General features: G+C 40.8%; 1 protein-coding gene and 1 long non-coding RNA gene across 3 annotated transcripts in view; one reads left to right on the top strand and one right to left on the bottom strand.

Annotated features, from left to right (window-relative positions):
- The window catches only part of LOC127372052 (uncharacterized), a 281,035-nt gene that overhangs the window by 100,468 nt on the left and 152,883 nt on the right, over window positions 1–27,684 (top strand). The window lies entirely within an intron of this gene.
- Window positions 325–26,696, bottom strand: sh3bp5lb (SH3-binding domain protein 5-like, b). Its single transcript, XM_051415351.1, has 6 exons — window positions 26,108–26,696; window positions 25,756–25,818; window positions 25,503–25,631; window positions 16,455–16,616; window positions 12,066–12,239; window positions 325–8,379 (listed from the first exon to the last, which is right to left on the bottom strand). Exons 1-6 carry the CDS (start codon window positions 26,369–26,371, stop codon window positions 7,768–7,770), a joined length of 1,404 nt encoding a protein of 467 aa, XP_051271311.1. The 5' UTR covers window positions 26,372–26,696; the 3' UTR covers window positions 325–7,767.

Genomic DNA, 27,684 nt, shown 5'->3' with positions numbered 1-27,684 from the left:
GGAGGCAAGGAAAAACTTCCTTTTTAGAGGCAGAAACCTCGGACAGACCCTGGCTCTAGGTGGGTGGCCGCCTCGACCAGTTGGGGGGGGAGAGAGAGAGAGAGAGAGAGAGGGGGTAAAGACAGAAGACAAAGGTGCACAGCAACAACAGTAGCAAGAACTACCCTAATAGTAGTGACTGATGGTGATGATATTATATGTAGCCTAGAACTGCAGGGCAATGTTTCTCAGCTTGTCCGAGAAGGGCTGACATGCAGATAGACTCCTTCCATTTTGGATAGAGTTCAGTTACACATTAGCCTACAAAAATTAGGATTACACTGATTTATCGTTTTCCCAATATGTCAGGCTGATATTGGACTTTTATTGAAAGTCAGATACCCATTAGTATCGTCCTACTCTGTACTGATGGAAAATTCAAAACCTGCTGTGACTTTTCCTTTTTATGAGTGAGATGTTAAAATGGATATTAATCTCATGTCTGTATGGAACTGGAATCAGGATGTGGATACCCTAGCTTAGCATAAAGACTGTAAACATGGAGTAACAGCTAGCCTGACTGTTCAAAACACACAACACAAATCTCTTTTGCATAATTCATACACAAACATAAATGTGGAAATATTTCAAACATGAAACTGATAATCTTCCGGGAAAAACACTGAACTCTGGGAACTTTCTGTATTTGCATTTGAAGACAACGAATACAAAATATATCTCTATCATCAGTGTCAAACATTGCCGTTTAAATCATACAGCTTGGATTTACCTTAAACATAATAATTATTATAATAAATAATATACAACATAACACGACATAATATAAAAAAGAATTAATTACAGACTACAGCTGTCTCAGTTGAAACAGACTCTCCTGGTTTCACTTAAGCTCCTTTAAATAATTCTACATTATATTTTAATGTAACTGTATATATATATATATATATATGTAGCATCAACCTCTTAGATTTTTCAATAGTGTGATCATTTTTGGCTAACCGAACCCAATTATTAGGAGTCATAGGCACTTTAAATAAAAATAAAATAAATCACCAACTTATCAAATATTTGGCTATTTCCATCGGCATAACTTGGGATATGGCAATAGTTTGCAAATGTGCAATAGCAGAGACTTAGGCCTCTGGTTTCATGGCAGTAAACAGGAGGACATGGAACAGCAACCTAATGATGATGTCGGCTGATAGATAGGTTAGTTAATTAGTAAATTGGTTTTGTTTGACTTAAGTTTGTATCAGTGGAAATATTGGGCTGGCAGGTATGGCTGTTCCTTTTTCAAAAAATTAATTTCGAACAAACTTGAAATGGCATGCAATTCATTTGAACGAATAATCTCAAAACCCATAGTGCAACTGCATAACGCCATACAGGAAAACATAACATCAACATAAGTGGCACATTTGTTGTGGCTGTAGAGTTAGACAGCTGCTTTGTACAAAGTTGGCAGAAGCTTCTCAGAAGCTTTGGTGTCACGATTGTTCGCTCAGGACGGCTTTGCTCCATGCTTTGCTCGCTAGTGTCCTCCAGTTTTACAACAACATAAGATTATTAGCTTAGTTTACTGAGAGGCCAATAGGGCATGCCATAGATCAAGGAGATGATGAAGGGCCCTCGACAACGAGGCAAACTACTTCTAAGGGTCTTGCACTTATAGACTATACATTTTGTATAGCTGCCCGTTAACAGTCGTCTTAACTGTTAGTTGCTGAGAAGAGGCTTATTCAGACTGCCCAAGTCTGCGTGGTAGAACGTCTTGATTTTTATTTTGGCGCCCATGTTAACAAATTAGAGTGGTCATGTCTCATACGCACCTCAGCTGTGTCTGCAGCAAGGCTTCACTAGAGAGTCATGGTCTTGCCTATTTTTTACCGTGAGCCCAAGAGTACAGTGAAAGGATATGTTGGTAGTCATATCCATATATTTCAGTAGAGTTTCGATTGTTAAAAGTAAAAGCACTGTAGTAATCTTTTATTTAACACGACTTCACTTGAAAAGAATTTGTAGAAGAATTTCTGGAAGTGAGCCGGATGACGGGCAGTATCTTTCCACTGGCTGTCTCTCTCTCGCTCACTCTCTCGGGTAAACAAATCACACATGCTTTCTGGTTACCACATTAAAACTATATGGCATTGAAAATTTAATGATAGGAAATTTTAGATTTTTCATGGACATTATACAGGGAAAAGTGTATAGGGAAACACAGGCGTGGCAACATCGCACAACATGCTCTCGGTGTGAACACAGCGTGCGTGGGAGATGCAGCTGTCAAGCGCAGGAGGCACTACACGCTGTTCAGGCGGCATATGTGAACAGGGTGTTAGACAACCCACTTTGCATTAGTCAGATAGTCACAGAAAAACAAAATCGGGAGCTGCTCGTCACCAGGACCACAGTATCAGGAGACTGTTGCAAAATGGACCTTTCCTCTTGTAACACAGGGAGGCTCTTACCGGTGAACTGTTGCATGTGCTAACTGTACTAGCTAGTTAGCAGTTCTATAAACTGACTTTACCCGGACTTGGAGCTTGAAGGACAGGCGGAGTTTAAACACTACTAGCATAGGAGCACAGGGCCCAATGGGAAATACTGCTAAGGAGCGAGGCTGGAATGAGCGACAAATTAATACAAATTAATTAGTAAGTAACTGTTAATCATCCATCGTGTGGATAAGTCTGCCAGTATTTGTTTTAGAAAGGCTGGAAGTTATTTATTACGTGTTTTGAACAATGAAACCTGTGTTGCGTTTAAGAGACACCGTATTGGTACGATGCAAAGGAATACATTTATTAACAAAAAGACAAAGGAAGAGCAACACAAACAAAGGCTGTGATCTTGAGCCAGGGAGTTGAAAGAGAGGGAGGGCGGAGAAAGGATCCACTTTTATAGGCCATGCCCACAGCTTCATGCAGGTGCCCTCAATCATCACTGAGGACTGCACCTTGAACACAGAGACATAACAGACAGGCAAAAGGATAGAAAAAGTACAATGACACGTAACACCCCCTCCCTTAAGATGACAGCCATGCTGTCAGCATCAATATCCTAGATTACACGTGAGAGGGCTTCGGCCACAACATTATCACACCCCTTCTTATGCCGAATATCTATATTAAAGTTCTGGGCCATAAGAGCCCACCGCATGAGCCGTTGGTTGTTATTATACATGCGGTTAAGGAAGACTAAAGGGTTGTGATCAGTAAAAACCAACACCAGCTGTGGTGTTGAGCCAACATAAGCCTCAAAATGTTGGAGGGCCCAAAGCATGGCAAAAGTCTCTTTTTCGACAGTGCTATACCTGTGTTGGGCTCCAGAGAACTCCTTGGAAAAATAACAAACGGGATGATCGATACCTGAAGAAGCGTCCTGCAGCAATACAGCACCAGCACCAGTCCCGCTTGCATTAACCTCCAACTTAAACGGCATTGCAAAGTTAGGAGCCAACAAAACCAGAGAAAAGCTGAGAAGCGCTTTTACGGACTGAAAAGCTAGCTCACACTTGGTGTCCCAAAACAAATCCTTGGTGGGGCTAAGGAGGTCAGTCAAAGGAGACACAATTGCAGCAAAGTTACGGCAGAGCCCTCTATAATAACCAGCTAGTCCAAGAAAGCGACGCAGTTCCCGCTTACTGGTGGGAACAGGGAACTCAGCGATAGCTGTTATTTTGGCATCTACTGGCCGCACTTGACCCTGACCAACCTTCTTGCCAAGATAAGTGACGGTGGCCTTGGCAAACTCGCATTTTGCCAGATTCAGTGTGAGGGAAGCATCTTGCAAACACTGAAACACAACAGACAAGGTTTCCACGTGGGACTGCCAGTCAGCAGAATAGACTACCACATCATCAAGGTAGACCTCACAGTTTGCCACACCAGACAGCACCATTTTCATAAGGCGCTGGAAAGTGGCAGGGGCATTGCGCATACCAAATGCTATGACTGTATACTGCATGTACCTGTCTGGTGTCACAAATGCAGAGATCTCAGAAGCACGTGGTGTTAACGGTACTTGCCAGTAGCCCTTTAGCAGATCCAACTTGGTGACGTAGCGAGCAGCTCCAACTCTATCGATGCAATCCTCTACACGAGGAAGAGGAAAAGAATCTGGTTTAGTTACAGCATTAGGTTTCCTTTAATCAGTACAAAAGCGTGGTGTTCCATCAGACTTTGGCACTAATAAACACGGAGAGCTCCAGGCACCGAAGCTGGGAACAGCCAGGCCATGCTGTTGCAAATACTCAACCTCTATTTGCATTTGAGCTCTTTTTGTGGGATTCACGCAATAGGCATGCTGCTTAATAGGAAGACAGTCACCAACATCAATGTCATGCTGTAACACAGTGGTTTGGGTCGGTACATCTGAAAATAGCGAATGACGGCTTTCAATTAACTTGAGAATATTACTCTTATCTGTCCCAGAAAGATGAGACAGGTGATTGTCCAAATCGCCTAATACTTGGGAATTCGGCAGCCGAGCACACAGAACAGGAGCATCTTGCACCACTAGCTTATCATCCAGAGGAGAATAGCATGGCAGCAATGCTGTTACAGCTACAGGCAACACATAGCTGGAGGGGAGAGAGACGTTTCAGCGAACCTGTCAACATAAGGCTTGAGCATGTTCACATGACATACACAAGTCTTTCGTCTCCTATCAGGAGTACCAATAACATAATTGGTTTCACTCAGTTTCTTTTCGATCACATAAGGGCCAGTGAACTTAGCTTGAAGCACTGAACCAGGAATAGGAAGAAAAACCAACACAGAATCTCCAGGTTTAAAACTGCGTTCAATAGAACCCTTATCAAAGTGAGCCTTCATTTTAGATTGGGAGCCAGACAGTGCTTCTTTTGCTACCTCACAGGCATGATGAAGACGCTCTCTGAAAGAACTGACATAGTCCAGCACGTTTTGACTAGAAGCTGCTCACGCAACAACTTCAACGGTCCACGAACTGTGTGGCCAAATACCAGTTCCGCAGGACTGAAACCCAATGACTCCTGAACAGTCTCTCGAATAGCAAAAAGCAGGAATGGTATACCTTCGTCCCATTCCTTACCAGTTTCAAGACAATAAGCACGCAACATAGTCTTAAGGGTTTGGTGGAAGTGCTCTAGTGCCCCCTGGCTCTCTGGGTGGTAGGTGCTAGAGACCTGATGTTTCACAGCCAACACTTCTAAAACCTGAGAAAACACTTTTGACATAAAATTGGTACCCTGGTGAATTGGTGGTTGAATGACCTTTGGCAACCCAAAAGTGGTACAGAATTTCATCAATTCTTTCACTACCACCTTGGCTTTGAGGGAAGGCAGTGGAATTGCCTTTGGGTATCGAGTTGTAGCACACATTAAAGTCAGGAGAAACTGGTGACCAGATTTTGGCATCTTTAGGCAACACTGCTGCTACACACTTAGCCAAAGAAGGATCGGCCTTCTGAGCCTCTATCAGCTGCTCCCTGCCAACCTTTACTTGAGTCTCAGACTCATCAGACAAGGTGACAGGACTGGACAATGTAACCTCAAAAGTATCAGCTACAGTGCAATCAGTAAACTGCTTAGCTAAAGTTAACTCAGCAGTGGCAGAGGGACCATTAGACGCAGTCCCAACAGTTTCTTCACATGGAGCTATAAACATTTCTGAAAGGTCTACCACATCCTCAACCTTACGTGACTGAGCGCGAGTTACAACACAAGCAGGAAACACTTCAATCATCATGTCCACTCCTTCTACAGGAAGTTCAGGATGAATAGCCTCTGCCACAGGGCCTGTAACCAAACCAGACTGTAAGTACACAACATGCAATGGGACTTCAAACCAAGTCAGTCCACACCCACGCACCAAAGCATTTTCACCAGTAGAGGTTTCTTCAGAAAGGGGCAATATTCCCTCCACCAACAAAGACTGAGCGGCTGCTGTATCTCTTAGGATACGAACTGGGACAAACTCCTCTGACTCAGAGGTGGCCACCAACCCCTCCATACGGAAAGGTTCAGTGCTGTCCTCACTGGACTCACTCAGACCTTTCCCCACCCCAGGCCTGTCTTCACTGAAATGACTGAGACCGGCTCAAAGCCACAACACATTTAAGAGACACCATATTGGTACGATGCAAAGGAATACATTTATTACCAAAAAGACAAAGGAAGAGCAACACAAACAAAGGCTGTGATCTTGTGCCAGTGAGTTGAGAGAAAGAGGGAGGGTGGAGAAAGGATCCACTTTTATAGGCCACACCCACAGCTTCATGCAGGTGCCCTCAATCATCACTCAGGACTGCACCTTGAACACAGAGACATAACAGACACACAGGCAAAAGGATAGAAAAAGTACAATGACACGTAACAGATGTTATACTGTGTTGTAGTAAATTAACTAAATGTTCAGTCTTGGTTGTTCTGACACAGAATCATTACCACTTTTTCCGTTTCATTTAACAGGCGGCTGTTAAAATCTATATATTTGAATAATTTAATTAATATAATAAAAGTGCTATGACTAGGCGAATATTGCCTTTATCTAAAGACTACTAGTTAACGAGGACAATCTTTGGGCGGGTTAGGGTTGGGGTTAGATCACACCTTTGCTGAGGTGTGACATGGCTCCCGTCATGGATGTATGTTCCCAATGTGAAGAATGCACCTCCCCGATCAAAGTAATGGAACTGGTTAAAGTCACTGACAAATAAAAAAAAAAAAACAACAAAATGAGTTTTTCCTCCTGTATCTGTCAGCTACTGAGGGTAAATATTAGTTTGTCTGGAGGCTGACAGCTCATTATTTTATTTTGTTTAAGCTCGACGTTTTCAGTTTCATTACCAGCAGCTTTGCACATGCTACCACTGATGCAGCACATACTCCTCATAGCCATGAAATTAGAGGTTGTAGTAATTGTTAATGCAGATATCTTGCACCAGACAGTAAAGGTTTATCAAAATGATGCCTCCCATCCCCCCATGCTATAGCATACACAGAACGCAGAGACAATAGTTAGTCTGGGTTATGGAGAGTTGACCCTAACCTCACGACCCGGGCAAACAGAAAAGAGGTTTTCTCTCTACTTCCAACTGATTTCAGTAAGGATTTGACTACGTTGATTGGTTGAAGTTCGCCTGTGATAGTATTATGAGTGTTTTTTTTCGCAATACGCAATAATATAATTAGTCCCAACACTACATATTATACATACACACTGCAGTTGTGGGCAACAGTTTCACTGTGTAATAAGGGATTATTAACAACATTTCAGGTGAACTCACTTACAGTTGGACCACCAAATAAGGTTTAGGTGATAAACTTGTTTAGAACCCGTGTTCCCAGATCTCAGCAGTTACTTAAGTGAATCCAGTGTTATCAGAACTTAAAGTTGATACTATGCCAGCACAGTAGACGACTTGACTTGACGACAACTAGCATGTGTTTGCATTGCTTCTAAATTGCCTGTTGGTACTCGACAGGGATTAGTTTGCACAAAGAGCATGAAAACTTGTGTTGATGTTTCGGCATGTGGGGCAACAGACTGAGTACAAGCATGAGGGGAGGTCAGTGCTCTCTGCAGGACTGCTCTCTGTTTATTGCTGTCACATAGTGATTCATTAGTGTGCAGCCAATGTACCTGCCTGATATTCCTTAATGCAGTGTCAGCGCAGCGCTCTCAGTCAGTTTCTCTCTCTCCTCTAATTTCCTCTCTGATCACTTATCAAATGCTCGCCATGACCCTCACTCGTCATTATCCATCAGTTTCCTCCTACTGACAATCATAGACTAATGCTTCTGTGGTGCTGCTTTATGAAGCTCTCCTGCTTCTCTTTACTAACGGCTGCCTTCTCCTGATGGGCTTCCTCCTGCCGGGGCCCCTCGGTCACCACCCTACTGACTGGCCTCTCATTAGGCTTCCTGTCGCAGTCCCATTCTTCACCCAGCACACTCCCAGCATCACTCAGGTCACCCAGATGCTCCACTGAGTCACACTTTTCCAGGTCAGAGGCGATAGTCTGCAGGCTGATGACTGACATGCAGTCTGAGCTGGCCTGCTCCACCTCCAGCCGCTCCCTCTGGCCCCAGCCACTCTCTCTGTGCCTCTCTACCCACAGCCTGGTTTTCTCGCCGTCCGCCCAGTCGCTCTCTATCCCGCCGACTCCCATACAGCTGCTGACGTGGACCCCGATGGTGGCACGGACCTCTGCCTCGGCACCTACAGGGGAGCTCCGTCCCCCGCAGACTGCAGGACTTCCCCTGCTGACCCTGATTCGCCCCCTCTGCGCATGGATCTGCTCGCTGATCTGTTCCAGGTTCCGAAGGGCCACAGAGTAACGTGTTTTTACTTTTGCCACCTGTTCCTCCAGCTGTACTACTTTAGCCTTTTGTTCCTGAAAAACAATTAACACAGTTAGCAACGCTCTTTTGCCTCATTTCAACTGCATGGTACGGCTAATGTCCATGGAACTGTATGCATCCCTGTGTAAACACATTGCTAGCTTGACAAAACAGCGCAGAAATGTCCTTGTAAAAATGGATAAAAATGCCAAAAGTATTAGGGTTAGGGTATGTTATTTGGGTTGTGCTAAAGTACTGGCACCTACATTAAGGGGGTAATATCTGCAGTGGAGAATTAAATGGAGAAAGGTATCTGGTACCAAAAGCGATTTGTGTATAGTGATACATTGAACTTTCTCCTGGCACTTGACAGTTAAACCGGTTCAGATTTTTTAAAGTGTGGTTGCATGAGATACTTGTGTGTGTTACCTATAGTAGACGATGTAGAGGGGGTCAGCAGAAAAAAATTTTTGCCACGTAAAAAAACAGGCCTAACCTTTTGTTGTGGTGGGCCTTTTTTATGTAGCTAACGTATGTTTGTCTGCTGCCCCCATCCACAGCAGTGCATAGCTCTGCTTCTGTGCCATGATCCCTGTCTGCATAAGGCCATCTACTGCAGGTAATACACTATGGATAAGTACCTCATACAAGCCAACTTCAAAATACCCAAACTTGCTTTGATGGAGGAGCTGAGTAACTTTTAAGTTGGTCATTTTTACTTTAACTTATTTTGGTTTAAGCCTTCCACTTATAAAAACTGTTGGTCAAAGCGTTCTCATCAGTCGTTTACTTTATTATGCTATCCTATATTGACAATTAGTCATCCCATTTTACAGTCAAAAATTATGTCAAGGTGATTTTTAAAGCTGTATCAATTGATTTTGTGGCCACTTAGGAGCAGTAAGTTATTGTCATAATTGCTTCAAGTTTCACTGTTATGACAGCAGTACATGAGACAGATCATCTGCAAAAAAATCAGGTTCCTCTGGCACGTTATAGTGCTCCTAACGGCTTTTGCAAGAATGCACCAGGCCTGGATCATAACAACCAATCAGAACAGAGAAAGATATCAAGACACTTTGGGTTGGAAGCTTGAAGAAAGTCGATTGTTCCCAAAGTATGTGTATTTGACAGGAATGAAACTCAGCTATCAATTATCTTTGACTGGCCTCTCATTAGGCTTCCTGTCGCAGTCCCATTCTTCACCCAGCACACTCCCGGCATCACTCAGGTGCTTCACCGAGTCACACTTTTCCAGGTCAGAGGTGATGGTCTGCAGGCTGTTGACTGACATGCAGTCTGAGCTGGCCTGCTCCTGCTCCACCTCCAGCCACTCCCTCTGGCCCCAGCCACTCTCTATGTGCCTCTTTACCCACAGCCTGGTTTTCTCGCCGTCTGCCTAGTCACTCTTTATCCCGCCAACTCCCACACAGCTGCTGACATGGACCCTAACGGTGTCACAGACCTCTGCCTTGGCACCAATTATCTTTCTTGACTCTGATTGGTTGTCTTAGTTCAGGTCCGGTAGATTCTTGCAAATGCCATTAGGAGCACTAGGAGGAGCCGGAGGAACCACATTTTTTCCCCACAGGTTACTGGTCTCATGTACTACTGTCAGTAAATATAACAAAAACATTTTTATAAAAAGATACTATTGCAGGTTTAAATACAACATTGACATCACATTATAAAGTCACTATGGTGAACTTGTTAGCAAACAGTTGTTTATTTCTGTTTGTGTCCACAAACACGACAACAAATCTGAGAATTTACCTCTCAGCAATAAAAATGATAACTCTACCCAAAATCCTGGAGATCCGCCCATATTCAACACACAGAAGAGTAAGGTTTCTCCATACAATTACATAGGCATTGTTCTATTTAGTTAAAATCCATCATCAGTAGCAGTTTGGAAACAACAGCTAATAAATGCCAGCAATGTCACCTGATTGCATCAATTAGGTTGATGATGTAACATGCCAACACAGCTTGAAAGATAAAGGAATACAAATCAGTGTCACACATACATCAGCACATAGCTAGGGTTGCAAAATTCCTGGAATTTTCAAAGTTGGAAACTGGGAATTAACGAGAATATATGGGAATTAACGGGAATTAGCGGGAATAAACAGGAATTAATGGGAATAAACTGTATATATTTAATATTGCTTGCTCTAATACTGTTAGTCTATCACAGGGAACTTACGTGTAGTTGAAAAGAAACATCTTGCAGGATAATCTTGCTTAAAACAACCTGATTTAATGCAGCTTCAGTTGAATGTCCTCCCTATATTCGTCAATGACATGCACACACGCAGTAATCTGCATAGGCTACTACATACTTGCCAACATTTATTTTTTAAAATATGGGAGTTTTTTTCTTTTTTTGGGGGGGGGGTTAATACATAACCCATTGCTATTAACCTATTTGGGTTAATTGTATTGTACGCATATAACCATAACCATAGCCATAGCCATAGTAAATCAAAGGCAGCATGCTAGCTACCATCATATGTTAAGCTAAAGGTCAGTGGTTTGGGCTACTACTTATGGTGCTATCCATTTGTCTCGTAAATCCCCCGACCAAGTTGCTCTGACGCAAGAACATGACGTAAATGCCTCACTTGTACAACTTACAGCGTTCCATTTGTCTTTGGGCATTACGAGCCGGAAAGAACATGGACGCCACCAGTGCAGCAGCTGTCTTGTTTTTGCTTGTGGCTCATCTTAACAAGCTCAATGTGAAATAATAATGTTTTTCTACAGAAACACTAACATTTCAAGTAATTCCGTCATTGCAAGTCTTACATTTCAATAATATTTTGCCATTTTCGCCTATTTCAATTTCAACAAGTGCTGTGGCGTTTTTCTCGAGCCACCAGGGGTAGTGGCAGGCTAGTGTTATTGTTAGCTACATTAGCCTATTTAGCAAACCAGCTCGAAAAACAAAACTCTATTAAAGTTCTACTGACAAATAACTCAACTGGGTTTGTATTCACTGTATATGCCTGTCTGCTTATTACAAAACAAAATGTTTATATTTATGTTTGTATAAGATGGAGTTTGTATGAATTACCCAACTTTTCCAGTTAATTCTCCTAAATTCCCATTAATTCCCATAATTTCCCATTAATTCCCATAATTTCGATGAATTCCCATGAAAGTTTCCAAATTGGAAAGTTTCCGAAAAGTTTCCGGAAATTTACCGGAAAATGTCCACCCCTTTGCAACCTTACACATAGCATACAAAGTTTTCCAAAACCCACACTACTCTCAGTGTTTCCCATTCAACACATTCCATTTGGTTCAAATCTCTCAACTTGGCCTTCACAAAATTTGACTGGGAAAATAAAGCAACTCAAAGTGGCTGCACAGCTGCAGGCCAAAGTGGTATATTTTCCAAATTCCAATAAAAGTCACTGAAGGTTGAATGCTTTGACTAGCAGTTTGTGATGCCTCCAGGCTACAAATGTCTGCATGTAAGGTAACTCTCATACACATCAACAGACACATTGTGCACACTCTGCCATAACACTGCGGCTGAAACTAGCCACAGGTAAAGTACATCATCGAAAAAAGCTGCTAAATCATGTGGAGTGTCATTCAGAGAGGTGTCCCTGCTCCCTCTTGGTCACAAAAGCAAAATCATTCACTTGTGGTTTGCAGTATGAACACAATGTGTGTATTGTAATGTGTTACAAAATCTTAAAAAAATAAATAAATAACTGCCAGTACAAACCTCCAGAATATGATTGAATTGAGCTTTAAGTTCAAAGTATGGTTTGGATTTAAGGATGACCTTCTTCAGGGCTTTCTGGAGGGTCTGGACTCGAGCCTCTGCGTCCTGGCAGAGCTGTGTGACTCGCTGATGCTCCCGCTCACTGCGGAGGCGCTCCTCCTCTGCCTCGTTCACCTGACCAGCAAAGGAAATACGAGTGAGCGGAGGAACATAAGTCACACCTTCTGCCTATGCCGCAGCATGGTCTGATATTTAGGTGGACACAATCACCAGGCCTTTTTTCCCGGCACACACTTTGACTTGTCATGAAGATAAAGATAGAAGATATATACTTTATTAATCCCCTAAATTGTTCTTTACCCTCTTTTTTATTTTATACACTCACACACACACCCATTCTTGGGCACCTCGGGCACAGGAGGTGAAACTGGGTCTCTCCAGCTACCAGTCCACACTCCATATTGTGGTCTGTGGGACCCAAGCCAAGTCCCTACACACTGAGCTACTGCCGCCCCCTGATTGTCATTGTCCCCGTCGTTGTAGGAAAAGTAAAAGTGTTACTAATAACATTAACAGCAGCCCCATTCTATTCAAGTGTCAGTCTCAGTAAGCCATGGCAGTGTGACAGTGAGCCAGCATACACAATACCAAGACCCTGAAACTGAAGCAGCTAAATGGAGTTAAGCCATCATTTGATTATCTACACCAGTGCCATTGCTACTACGACCTGTCAACATGTCCTCCGTGAACATTTATTTATTAATTCATGTAGTAGTAGGTATATTTATAATAAATGCATTTCATGTATACATGGCCAAGTTCCTTGGCCAAGATTCATGTCATCAACTGGAGAAACAGTCTTGATGAAAACTGACACTGTTCTGTGAACTATGTGAGGGATAAGGCCAGACGAGGTGTACATTATCAGGAATTAATGGCCAGAACCATATTGGACGGTTGCCTTTGCGAAGTCCATTAATTTCTGCCAAAGAAAAAAAATAAGATAATTAGATTTTTAGATTTTATGTGTTTCGCAATCAAAATCTAAACTTTTTTAAAACCCATAACTCAATTTCCCTGGTAACATCTGAGGGTTAGACTTATACCTGGAAGAATCTTTACCTTCCCATAAATGTCTAATGCAATTGAAACATTGTTCACTACTTCAGAAAATAGGACGGACCATAGATACGACTAGGCAATGGGAGATGTTTCTAGTTGCCTCCACTCATAGAGCGCTACAGTACAGAGCTAACGTTATGCTAGCAACATTCAAAGTCAATAACACTGTACGGTTGACAAACGGTAAATACAATTTCACAGTATGTTTAACAAGACAAGCTAGCTTTTAGTCACGTCACTATCCTCAAATCAATATCAAGATTTTCACGAACAACAGGACTGACAGAAGCAGCATGAAGTAGTGAGCAGAATAGCAGATGGGATGTGAGATGATCACTTACACAAAATATCATTAAGTTCAGAGGGGCAGTATAGGGGCTTGTGTGTCACCATTGTGTGGATTCAGAGGATGAAGCAATAAAGGACTACACCCAGTGTTGTGAGATATGTTTAAGAGATATTTAGCTAGATTTTGTTTTCATTCAGTTTATTTAGGCTCATGAATTTAGAGCGGCAAACAGACAGTTCCACTGGAGCTCATAGCCATCAATAGCAATGTAGCTTGTTGCAACTTACACTATAATTTGCATCCCTCATCCCTTTTCCATCTTCCAACTCTTCCTACATAATTCTGGGTATCATTCAACTTTGGAATCCTAATAAAACAATTACTCACATTTTTCAACCATTTTTTAAGTCTTACCTGCTCATTCATACTTCCCTGGGCATTTTTTTTTTTAGTTTTTTATTTTAGAATGTTCAGGTTAATATGGGCAGCTGTGGCTCAAAGGCAGAGCAGGTCGTCCACTAATCGGAAGGTTGTTGGTTCGTTCGATCCCCAGCTCCTTCTGCCACGTGTCGAAATATCTTGGAGCAAGATACTGAACCCCGAATTGCTCCCAGTGCTGTGCAGTTAGTTTCTGTTCGATGGACTTTGCCATCACTGAGTGAATGTGTGTGAAAGGGTGAATGTCGCATGTAGTGTAAAAGCGCTTTGAGTGGTCGGAAGACTAGAAAGGCGCTATACAAGTACAGGTCCTTTTACCTTGTGTTGTAATAACAATGGAGCAATAGTGGCATGTTGATATTTGTGTTTATTCTTAATGACGCTGCCAATGTACCTCCATTTATACAGTAAGAAAAATTTGCAACAGAACAATGACCTTTAACGTTTTCTGCTCAGAGAAAAGGAGACTGGATCTCTTTAATCCATATTCAGACATACTCTGACTATCAACTGACTAACTGTGTGGCTGTAATGGAATACTGGATATTCATCCATGGAGTTGCTCGTTTTCGTGAGTGACCCAGCAGAGAATCTCTGAACATCATCACTTTATAACGTTTCAAATACTCCAATCTTCCAGCATTCCAATCAAGTGATTAATTAATTAATTAATTAATCAAGCTCTCTCTCTCTCTCTCTCTCTCTCTCTCTCTCTCTCTCTCTCTCTCCTTACCCCAACTGGTCGAGACAGACGACCACCCACCTAGAGCCGAAGGATCTGTCCTAGATTTCTGCCTTTTAACAGGCAGTTTTTCCTTGCCCTTGTCGCCAAGTGCTTGCTCATGGTGGTACTGTTGGGTCTCTGTAATTAATGTTTTAAAGAGTTCGGTCTAGACCTGCTCTATTTGTGTCCTGAGATAACTTCTGTTATGAATTGGCGCTATACAAATAAAATTGAATTGAATTGAATTGAATTGAATTAATCATAATGCACAGCAGATACACTGTTTGGGGCTGTGGCTCAGAGGTAGAGCGGGTCTTCCACTAATCAGAAGGCCGGTGGTTAAATCCCCTGCTCCTCTCACTGGATGTCGAAGTGTCCTTGAGCAAGATACTGCTCCCAATGCTGTGCATCAGTGTTTGAATGTACGGGAATGCTTAGTTTACATTCTGATGAGTTGGCACCTTGCACTGCCATTAGCGTGCAGATAGGTAAGTGTAGCATGTAGTGTACGGCGCTTTGAGTGGTTGAAAGGTTATTCAAATTTACCTTTTTTCTTTTTATTTCTGTGAAACAATAGAAGGAGTATGAAACAGCGATTTTCATTTATGCTACCTGCTAACCAGATGAACCTAGATGTTGGTCAAATCATTGCTTTATGATGGCGACGTTGTGTGACACCAGAAACATGAATATAAATTGACAACATTTTGCTGTCCTGATTACTTTTTACAACTTTTTGGATTACCTCAACACCAAATATGTAAATAAAGAGAAAAGGAATATCAATCTGTTCATGTATTATTAAAGAAAAAATATATATATTAAATGTGTAATACTGCTAAATAATCACAATTCTTACTAAATGTAAACGTAATCTGATTACACGAGAATAATGACCTCATCGGCTTTCCATAGATATCATTGTTTTCCATTGTTTTCTCCATCCACAGTGAGAAATCACTGTTTACAGATGTGTCCACTTTAGAGAGGTGTAAAAAAAAAAATACAGACTTGAGACATGAGTCCAAAAAGTAAAGAAAATAATGTATTTCCAAATTTAGCTTACTAATGTAACAAAGTTAAAAAACAATTCATTTATCAGTATTCAATAAACTACAGCTCTAGGACGAGTCGAGGTGGTTCCAAACTTCTTCTATTTATGGATGATGGAGGCCACTGTGCTCATTGGGACCTTCAATGTTGCAGACGTTTTTCTGTACCCTTCCTCAGATCTGTGCCTTGATACAATCCTGTCTCAGAGGTCTACAAACATATCCTTGGACTTCATGGCTTGGTTTATGCTTGGACATGCACTGTCAACTGTGGGACCTTATATGTCCTTACATGTCCAAAAAAAACAGGTGTGCCTTTCCAAATCATGTCCAAATGAATTTACCACATGTGGACTTCAAATTGTGGAAACATGTTAAGGATGATCAATGGAAACAGGATGCACTTGAGCTCAATTTTGAGTGTCATGGCAAAAGCTGTGATTGCTTATGTACAGTACATGTGTGTTTTTCGTTTTTCATTTTTAATAAATTTGTAAAAATTTCAAAAAAACTTTTTCACATCGTCATTATGGGGTATTGTGTGTAGACTTTTGAGGAAAACATTTATTTAATCTATTTTGGAATAAGGCTGTAAAATAACAAAATGTGGACAAAGTAAAGCGCTGTTACTTTCCGGATGCACTGTAAACGGTTCATGTCAACTTGGCTCAAAGACACCATCTATTGCATTAATGAATCAAACAAGTTCAAAAATTCCCCCAATTTTGCCTGTATAAAATACATTAAAGTTGCTGCGTGTGTACCTTGGAGGTGGCATGGTTGAGCATCTCCTGCCAGGTTGGGTCCATGGTGTTCCTGTCTGCCAAGAGGCCCTGCTCAGCCACATACACCATCTCTCTGGCAGCAGTGTGCATGGACACAGCCCTCTCATATCTCAGAGCTGCCTTCTGGGTCTCCTGTTGGGCCTGGGGGAAACAGACAGCGGCAGCTAAAAAAAACATTCTAACCGATCACAAAATGTTCTGCAACAATAAAATGGTGCACTCTTTTAAAGGCTGCAAGCAGAGAGGATCAACAAGCTGCCAGCATCTATTCAAATTGTTAATTTGCTGACTTAAAGATGATTTTCAAGACATGAAAATTATAGACTTATAATAGATTTTCATTGGTTTTCATTTTTGTTTTGTTTTTAAAATTTTGTTTTCAATTCAGTTCAGTTTCAGTTAGTTTCCAGAGAGGGTTATTGCTTGTTTCTGTTTAGTTTTTATTGTTTTTTTTATTAGTTTGAGTGTTAACTTTAGTTTTTGTATATTATAACATTGAGGTTATATATCAGGAGCAAGATTTAAAGTTCAGAATAGGTATTAGGTAGAAACACATTGACTCAATCATATAGACATTCCCGTCTCTTTGAACATATGTAACCAAAAAGATTAAAAAAGACATTTCCTGTATATTTTTATCTTATTTTAGTTCATTTTGTAAGTACACAAAATAGTTTTGTTTAGTTTTGGTTTATATTTCAGTACTTTATTTTAATTTTATAACTCCAAATTTTCATCACTCCTACTTCTAGTTTTTAGTTTTGTTTTTGTTAATTAGACCAATATTGTAATGACCACCGTCTACTGTAACTAATACACTGACTCTGAATAAGTCAAAAAATATTTATTGAAACCAAACCAGAGTTGGTGATTTTTGGGATGACTAATAAAGACAGTTTAATATAAATGGACCTGTACTTGTGTAGCACCTTTCTAGTCTTCCGACCACTCAAAGCGCTTTTACACTACATGCCACATTCGCCCTTTCACACACATTCAGTGATGGCAGAGTCCATCGTACAGACACTAACTCATTCATTCACATTCACGCACATGACACAGCATCGGGAGAAATTTGGGGTTCAGTAACTTGCTCAAGGATACTTCAACATGCAGCTGGAGGAGCCAGGGATCGAACCAACAACCTTCCGGTTGGACGACCCGCTCTACCTTTGAGCCACAGCTAAAAAGAAGGGGATTCAAACAAAACAAATTAAAATGGTTTTTCAAGTAAAATATTTCAATACTATACATTCAGAGGGAATTCTATATTACGTATTCAGTAGTGGTTAAATTTAACAGTTTAGTATTCAGTTACTTATCAGTAAAACCTCTAGTCTACTGAATTGTGTTTAATTGCCAATGACTTCCACTTTTTTTTATTTGTGAGAGAAAGATTGTGCTATTGCTTCCTTCAAACGTCATGTAATCTGACTTTAAAGTATGTAATTTTTATAAAAATAACTTATAACTTCAAATCATATTTGCTGAAACCTTCACTATATCCTGACAGTGGTACATGAGACAGATCATCTGTGAAAAAGATTAGCTGCTTCCTCTGGCTCCTCCTAGTGCTCCTGATGGCATTTGCAAGAATCCACCAGGCTGATTGGTGGTTTTCGTCCAGGTCTGGTGGATTCTTGCCATTTGAGCTTTAGGAGGAGCAGAGGAACCAGATTTTTTCACAGATTATCAGTCTCATGTACTACTGTCAGATCACAGTGAAAATGTCCACACTAATGACAAAAAAGTTATTTTCAGATAAGTTATCTACTGCAGCTTTAAGGCTGTTAGTTACTGTATGTAGTTTAGGTCTCCCTTCAAAATCAAACCTCAGTGTCACTGGTGTTTAAATTAAAGAACAAAGTCATTCCAGACAAGCAGCTCAGGGAGCTCTGTCAAAGCCTGGTGGAAGGTGCAGCTGTGTTCGTTTGGGAGAAAACTGTTAAAGTCAAGGTTACTTTGATCACATGGGAAGGTCTCGTCAACATCTCTGCATGAGAAAGCAGCAGGAAGGCTCGGCTGGATGGAGAAGGATAACAGAAAAAATGTAAGGTCGCTGGTGAAAGATTAATGACTCCATCACTGTTTACGATGACAGTTTTTATCATATGGAGTCTTTATGTGACAGGCTTGTCAAGCATGTTGTGGTTTAAGTGATAAAAAATGCAAAGCCGGCTGAAATCTGTATATGAACACCACTGATGTGATACTAATGACATGTTCCCTATTTTCCAATTTGCATTTTTATAACTACAACAAACTAACAAGTGACAGTGCTTAACAGTTCAGATTAATAATCTATTATTTGCTTTATTACTATCAATTAGACCTCTGCTCTTTCTCCACACGATTTCCATTAGTTCAATTATAGTTTCAAATGAATCCTCAGCATGTTGATCAAACATGACTGCCACTCGTGCTCCAGTCCTTCAACGGTTAAACGTTTTACGTAATCAATTAGGTTTCATTACAGACCAACCCTTCAATCTCAGCTATCCCTGCTGACATTTAAGAGACTATAGACTGGGATACCTGGTAGCTCACCTGGTAGAGCTGGCACCCCATGGCTGACTACTTGTAGCAATTCAATTCAATTCAGTTTTATTAGTTATCTCAGTTTTCAAATTGGGGGGGGGTAAAGAGAGAAGAACAGAGACAGAGACAAAGGTGCACAGCAATAAAAGGGAGGGTATCTCCCTCCCAAAGTTTGGGATAATTTCAAGCAGCTGATGAACGACATCTGCAGCATCCTCATCTAGTGATCTCAGGATCAGCACCATGGACAGTGACTGTCAAACCTTCTCTGTTCTACAAGATCCTCCTCGATAGCACTGGAAGAAGACCAGTATTAAATTCTGCCCCCGATGTAGTTTAAGTGTTTTTTTTTTGTATATTTGTCACATTTTTTTTTTTGTCCCTCAGTAAATCCAGTCATCATTTCAAAACTCTGGCTGTTTGTACAGTGCCACACTTCCTCCATCGTTCCTGCTCACCTAGAGTTAACACCATGTGCCTGTTCTCTCCACTGCAGAACAGCTGAGCATCTAATTCATTAATATACTATTCACTCGAAAGTACTAAAACTCATTCCTTCTGATGGCAACATGAATGACAACCAACTGAAAGTAGCGTTATGGTTACATTAGGGCTGGGCGAGAAATCGATTTTATCGATTAATTCGAATTTGTAGTTAAACACGATTTATTTTTAGTAAAAATCGGTTTTCTCTTGAACTTCCACAACACCGGCGCTCCCTTTGGGCTCCCGGAGGTCAGAGTGCGCTGACCCCTCCCCCCGCCTCTCCACAGATACACACAACATGGCAGCAAGCCAGGATGAGCTCGTCCCCAAAAAAGGCACAGTGTCGTCGGTTTTATGGAACTGGTTTGGTTTTGTGGCGTCTGACAGCAAACAAACCACGACCCACTGCAAAGTTTGTTTGAAAGCTGTTGCAACCAAAGGTAGCAGTACGACCAATTTATTCCAGCACCTCAAGCAGAGGCATGCAGCCGAGTGGGAGAAATGTTGCTCTCTGCGAGATATACAGGACCGCAGCCCACAAACACCCGCTAAAAAACAGTCTACAAAAAAATCGATTAAAATCGTAAATCGGGTTTTGTGTGAAAAAATCTGAGATTTTATTTTTAAGACATATCGCCCAGCCCTAGGTTACATCCACAACCACAGCAGCTAGGCTACAGTGTCCACAAGCAGGTCATTGAATAAGATAAGAATATTTTTCATCACAGTTTTCATTGATTAAATTAACACTGCTGTGGACCTTCCCCAATGGAATCAACCAATACATAATACACTCCCACTACAAAAGTTAAATTGTGAATCATACACACATAATAGGCTTCTTTTTAGACAAATTAACTGCGTACTTTTCAAATGCAGGATGAGGCTGTTTCTCAGAGAGTGAAGACTCTGTGTGTTCAGGTCTTAAAAGTATACAATAATAATATTCTAAACTTAAAAAACAAAAACAATTTCATTTGGTTTTCGTAACAGTAATGACTGAAATGCATGAAAAGTTTTTTCACATTAAAGTCAAGAAACTCTAGCGACCTCTAGTGGGGGTCAGGAGATTGGGAACCACTGCTTTATGTCAGTCTCTATGTTACTCCGTGCATGGTTATACTGATATTTTGTCTACCTCAATTATATCACTATGGGTAGAATAAAAACATGACAATCACCTCTCGAAATAACAGTACAATTCAACAACAGCACAAACTGCATCAACAAGGAGGATTTATTGCAGTACTAGTTTACACCAAGGAAACTAAACATAACACCATCATTCTGATGCAGTTTGGTGCCAGTTCTATTGAAGCCCATGGGAGATGCATGGATAGGCACAATGACACTCAACATATCTACAGTGTATAGCCTCTGATGAAAAGATGCCTACATGAAAGGAGTTCGGTCTTGACCTGCTCGTTTACAACTACTATTAACATGTGTCTTGGGTGATCTGATCACAAGTGGACAGCTATATGTATGTCAGTTTACACGTTGCATTAGAATGTGTCTCGAGTGACCACTTATGATTGGATCTCACTTCCTCGCTCTATAGGGCTGTACCCTACTCAGATTTTTGTCAGTCAATGTCCATTACTACTGTCCTTGTTTTCAATTAAGTTGTTTCTACCTACTCTTTCAACAGTCCCACAGGAGAGGCGCTAGTGCATTGTGGGATTTTAAAACAGAACTTTATGAGCAGGACACACTTTAGTTTTTTCAACTGTGTGGAAATCTGATGTTTTCACATCTCATATGACGAAGAAAGACATTAATGCCAAAGAAGTTTGCCTCTCCCACCACCGGGCTGCTGACAGGCTGTCAGTCCAACAGTCACTCACAGTGGATGGCAGAAGAGGAGGTTGGGCCACCATCACCACTATCCAACAAGCTGGAAAATTAAATAAAAATAAAAAAAAACTAAATGTGTAATGTTTCCCTTACTACAGAAAGGCCCATATAATGACCAATCTGCTGTAGATAATGTTTCACAAAGTTGATGACATTTTTCCTCACGCAATAACCCAAAATTGTGCAATTATTGAAGGAAGATATAGTGATTACTAGTTCAGTGGTCAAATAAGTTGAAACAGACAATGTGTTCACAAACATCTGCTGCTTATCTCAAGTTACAGGACGTCAGATGATTAGGCAGTCCTTCTATGTGGCCCATGATGCATTAGTGTTTATGTAGCAGTATACATGTGCTATCTGTCATTCAGTGCTGCTGTTGTGTATTTAGCACCACAGGTGGCCGTTATGAGGTGGGCTAGTATAAAAGCCACCACCCTTCACTGGCTATTCCTTTTGCGCTTCTGGCATCACTGGTGCGTCACTTTCGGGTCATAGGTTGTTGACCCGACAGGTATGGCTGCCCGCTGTTTTACCACACTGGTCGCTCGGTCCTTTCTGTGTGCTCACGGCATTTGTGTTTGTTTGTAGGACAGCGGCTTTGTGTGTCCCGTATGTGCGGCATAGTTTGTGCGTGGTAAGTGTCCTCCCTTTCTTGCCATTGTAGCTGATGCTGTCTGAGGGCTAACGTTAGTGTGGTCACAGGTAAATGCCAGCAGTAGCCAATCTTCTCTCTCCCTCCCTCCTCCGGTGCGAATGGGTGGGTGTCCCTACACAGGTATGTGTGTTAGTACAGTAATCGACCGCAGTATTTACGGTTAAACGTAGTGACGCTAATGGTATGTATTCTATCATAAGGTGTAACGTGCGATCAGCTGATTGGGGTCGCTGCTGCTTTGTCCTATTTCAAACGCTGCTGCTTTGCTTTGCCTAGTCTCAACGCTGCTGGTCTGAGACGGTCTCCACGTTGCTTGGCTGCGGGGCTGTTCTTCGCTCTGTTTGGCTTCGTCTGGCGGTCGCCTCGGCTTGGTGTCTGCGGCCCACGCCGTGCCCCAGAGCAGCTCTGTCATACTCACGCCTGTGTGTTTTAACTGGGCCTGGCCTCCATGTGTGCGTGTGTGAATGAGTGTTGGGTTATTTGAGTAATTTTGTTATTTTGGATTGATTACTTATTTAAATTTGTTTTGTTGTCCTTAGTTTACTTTCCCTTTCTTAAAGTGGGCGTTTATTGATATTGGTTAAGATTATTTGCCCTTTTGTTTTGTTTTGTGATTGGCCCATTAATTTGTTTATTTCTCTTTTTAGTTGCTGGAGACTGGTGGTGGCGGCGCTGGTGCCTGGGTGGTGGGTCCGTGATGTTTTGGTCATTGGATTTTCCTTTCAGAAACGGGTATTAAAAGACAGAAAACAGTGGTTATTTGATTTTCGTTTTAAAATACAAAAATTAAAATTGAAATACAAAGCGTTTTCTTTTCATGGCAGAAAGGGAGTAAAAAAATATTCGATTTTCATTTTCTATTTCATATAACAAAAAATAAAATCACTAGAAAACAGAAACGGAAAAAGGCCTGTTGTTTCATATTCTGAGACCGGATGTTGTCATTTACAGGACAGTGCTGTGGAGAATAAACAGTAGGCTAAGACGCGGTCAATCCAGCCGTGAGTCCGATCTCCGTGGTCAAATCAGCCGCACTTAAATTTAGAGTGTACAAGTATTCTCAGCATTATGGTAAATGCGGAGAAACAGCGTATTACTTCCGGTTTTCAAAATAAAGGTATTTAGAACAGTAAGCTATAATTAAAATATGTTACATTAAAGTGTTTCATGCGCCCCTGATGAATAAAAAACACTTTATATCAAGTATCTTACGCACCAGTGTGGAGAAATGCCAAAATAAAAGTCTCATATTTATGCCTCCAGAGTGCATATTTTCATTTATTTGAGGTACTGTAAAAACATATTGCTCAGTGTTTCCTGGCTACTGACTTTTACACATATGAGACTACAAACATACTTAATATCAAGCATTTTACTGTACCAATTTGGAGAAATTCAACAATAAAAGCCCATATTTGTACCTCCAAGTGGTATTTTCATATATTTGAGCTACTGTAAAAACACTTTGCTCAATAATTCCTGGCTATGGATGGTATATTTGACTTACACATCTAAGACTACAAGTATACTTAATATCGAGCATTTTTACTGTACCAATGTGGAGAAATTGAAGAATAAAAGTCCCATATTTATACTTCCAGATTCCATATTTTCTTATATTTGAGCTACTGTAAAAATATAAACTGTATGTGGAACCACCTGCAACAGCTGTCACACTGAATAATATAAAAAATAATATGTGATGAAGAGACAGTAGGTACAATGGTGTTTGAAGTTAAAACTAATTATTTTTCCCTTTTACCTACAAATGGACACAGCAGAGCTGCAAAATAAGAAGAATGTGGACTGGCATTGCATTTTGTGTGAAAAGTAAACAAATTAAATTGTGTAGGATTTTGTGTTTAGTGTTTATATTATCAAGATGTTATTAAACATTTGTGTGAAATTTTGTCATGATTACTGCAGCATTATTGAAGTATAATGAAAATGCTTCACCCATAGCCAGGAAATATTGAGCAATATGTTTTACAGTAGCTCAAAAATATAAGAAAATATGGAATCTGGAAGTATAAATATGGGACTTTTATTCTTCAATTTCTCCAAATGGTAAGAAAAACTGATATTCTTGTAGTCTAGATGTGTAGAAGTCAAATATACCATCCATAGCCAGGAATTATGAGCAAGTGTTACAGTAATTTTATTTTAATCTCATTGTTTTCCCCAACAAATGCTTGATATTAAGTATGTTTGTAGTCTCATATGTGTAAAGTCAAATATACCATCAGTAGCCAGGAAACACTGAGCAATATGTTTTACAGTACCTCAAATATGGTCAAATATGCAATCTCTGGAGGCATAAATATGAGACGTTTATTTTGGCATTTCTCCACACTGGTGCAGTAAAGATACTTGATATAAAGTGTTTTTTTATTCATCAGGGCGCAGAAACACTTTAATGTAACATATTTTAATTATAGCTTACTGTTCTAAAACCTTTATTGAAAACCATTTTCTCCGCATTTACCATAATGCTGAGAATGACACTCTAAATTTAAGTGCTGATTTGACCACGGAGATCGGACTCACCCCAGCTACTGTTTCTTCTAACAGCACCGTCCTGTAAATGACAACATCCGTCTCAGAAAAAAACCTTTTTTCTGTTTCTGTTTTCTAGTGATTTTAATTTTTGTTTATGAAATAGAAAATGAAAATCGAATAATTTTTAATTTCGCTCATCCCTTTCTGACCATGAAAAGAAACGCTTTGTATTTCAATTTTAATTTTTGTATTTTAAAACGAAAATCAAATAACCACTCGTTTTCTGTTTTTAATACCCGTTTCTGAAAGAAAATCAATGACAAAACAACACGGACCGTGGTGGTATCCCCTTCTGTCTGCTGTGTCCGGGGAAGCGGGTTGCACTTCACTGAGTGTGTGTCAGTGATTGTTTTTGAGTTGATTTCTTATTTTGGGTGAGTCGCCCCCCTCGCACTAAGCCCCTGTCCATACACTCGGCTCCAGCCCCGCCCTTTTTGTTTGATTCCCCTGTTTAGATTTGCTTTTGTATGAATGAAACTGAAATATTTTTAACTAATTATTTAACAATAAAATTGTATATTTTTCTATGAATACCTGAACCACGTCTCATGCCTTACTGAGTAAACTTACCTGTGTGCTTTCCAAATTAATTCTCTGGGGGAAATTCCCAGGGTGGCGTTGTCGGTTCCTTTACCTAATTTGGTTGTTGGTCAAAGTATTAGGTTTATTTTCACTTTATCCTCGCCACAACATTTACACCACAAAAGATATTTTGTATTCTGTGTCAAATGTGTCCCAGAATTGAGATGAGAAAAGAGTATTTAGAACTGCCCACCTGTGATCGGATCACCTTGGATGCATGTTAATACCAGCTGTAAACAGGAACTTAGTTTCCTTGGTTTACACTAGGTGGACCTGCCGACTGAGTACATCGCTCTCATAGCAGTCCACACACGTACCCTGTAGACTCACGTGCAGCAACAACGTACCTCTTTGGCAAGTCTGCGGGATTCATAGTAGGGTCTTGCTTTATCAATGCAGGCACCGAGCTGGGAGCCCTGAGCGTTGAGCTTCCTTGCAGAATCAGTGAGAATCCTCCTGTAGCTGGACCTGGCATCCTAAAAGGAGCACACAAATGGGACAAAACATGGCAGTTCACACTCACTGAGCCCTGCCATGACACTGTGTGAAAGCATGAAGCTGTGATAACAGGACAAGTGAACAGTCTGTGAACTTTCTTACATCCAGCTGCAACTCCAGTTTGTTGATCTCATCACTGGCCTGGTTGAGGTGCTCTAGCTCCTCCTGGAAACACATGGGAAGGATGTTAACAGCCGAATATGCACTGGAAAACTGGAAAGATGCTGGAAATAAAACAATGAAACAGTGTTCAGCGGGGGGACATTTGCAGCCCAGAGATGCAAGCGTGAGGCTGCCCATGCCAGGTACCAGTCTGTGGAAGGAGCAGACAGTGCCATGTATATGTTTATGTTTATTACAACTTTGCTTAGTAAATATCTCATATGCACTTATACAAAACTGGATTGTGTAAACACATCATCTATTGAATACTTAAGTAATAATGATAACATGCCTGAATTCTGGGGTCCAGTTCCTCCTCGTGTTTTCCAGCATCTTCCTCCTCGGTTTTAATCCGGTTCTCAGCATCATCACCACAATCCTCCTCACACGCTTCCACCTCCATCTCCGCCGCGGTGTCTTCGTCTGCTCTCCGCTTAAACATCCCGGTGCTGCCTTCTCCTCCTGTCGCCTCTTCCCCCGGGGTCTCCTCCCGCACACCGGTCGGTACAGGGCACTCCGCGGCGCTCAGGATTTCACGCGAGGTCCCCAGCTCCATTTGCGGCCTGTCGTTCGGCTGACGTTTTTATTACGTTAGTCTCCCGGGACAGCGCGGTGTCAGTGTCTACGTTACGGGCAAACTGCTATTGGAAAACACTTACTACTTCAAATGTTAAAATGTCGCACTGTGCCTGCAATACAGACAACAGTGTGTGGCTAATGCTAACTGCTACGTAGCCGGACTGCTACGGTCATTTACCGCACATGACACTAGTGGCACTCCGCAATACTCTTCCTTGCTCTGGTTTTCTTTTTATCTTCATACAAATCTACTGATTTGTTTAGTTTTTTATGTATTTATTTTGCAATTTACCCAACAATAAACGTAGTCTATGGCCAGGGTTAACAAGCAAAAGTCCATGTTTTTTTTTAAAGTATTTTTTGGGTCTTTTATTGGTAGTAGTGATAGTGACAGCTGAAGACAGACAGGAAAGGGGGACTGCTGCTGCTGCTGCTCGCTGCTACTGCAGCAAGGACTCAGCCTCGGTACATTGGACGCCAGCTCTACAAACCGGGGTAACCGGGCCATGTCCATGTTTAGAGGTAGATTCAAGGTGCTGTACAAAACAACACTATTCAAACAAAAAAAACACACATTTCAAAGACAAAACAATACAATTCAAATATAAAATAATACAATTCAAAGACAAAACAAAACAATTCAAACAAAAAATAACAATTTAAAGACAAAACAATACAATTCAAATATAAAACAGCAAAATTCAAAGATAAAACAACACAATTCAAAGACAAAACAACAAAAACAATACAAGTATTGGTTAAAACAACATAATTAAAATATAAGAACATGATTCAAAGTTTTAAAAACACAATTCAAAGATAAAACAATGCAATTCGAAGATAAAACGACACAATTCAAAGATAAAACAATGCAATTCGAAGATAAAACAATGCAATTCGAAGATAAAACAATACTTAATAGAAATAAGATAAAAGAGAACCCTATTCAGAATTAAATGAATGTATTGTCATTATTTTTATTTTTATTTTTGGAAATTACGAGAATAAAGTCATAATATTAGGTCTACGAGAATAAAGTCGTAACCAGGGACGGTTGGTATATATGGGCCGACAGGGCTAAGCCCTCCCTATCTTTTACAGTAAAGTTGAAAAACTTATTAAAAACTTCAGAACATATTGTTTTGAATTTTGGTAGAACCAAGAGCAGCAACAGCACCAAAGTGACAGGAAAAACCCAGGATATATGATATATCTTGGGTTTTTCCTATGAATGGGCTTAATTTTTACAGGCCAAGCACAGTAGCATAAGCTTCCATTCAATTTTGATTG

The sequence above is a fragment of the Dicentrarchus labrax genome, unplaced genomic scaffold (genome assembly GCF_905237075.1).
Source record: "Dicentrarchus labrax unplaced genomic scaffold, dlabrax2021, whole genome shotgun sequence".
In the NCBI taxonomy this organism is placed as follows: Eukaryota; Metazoa; Chordata; class Actinopteri; family Moronidae; genus Dicentrarchus; species Dicentrarchus labrax.
The sequence above is the reverse complement of the archived record's forward strand: the minus strand, read 5'-3'. Positions and strand labels throughout refer to the sequence as shown.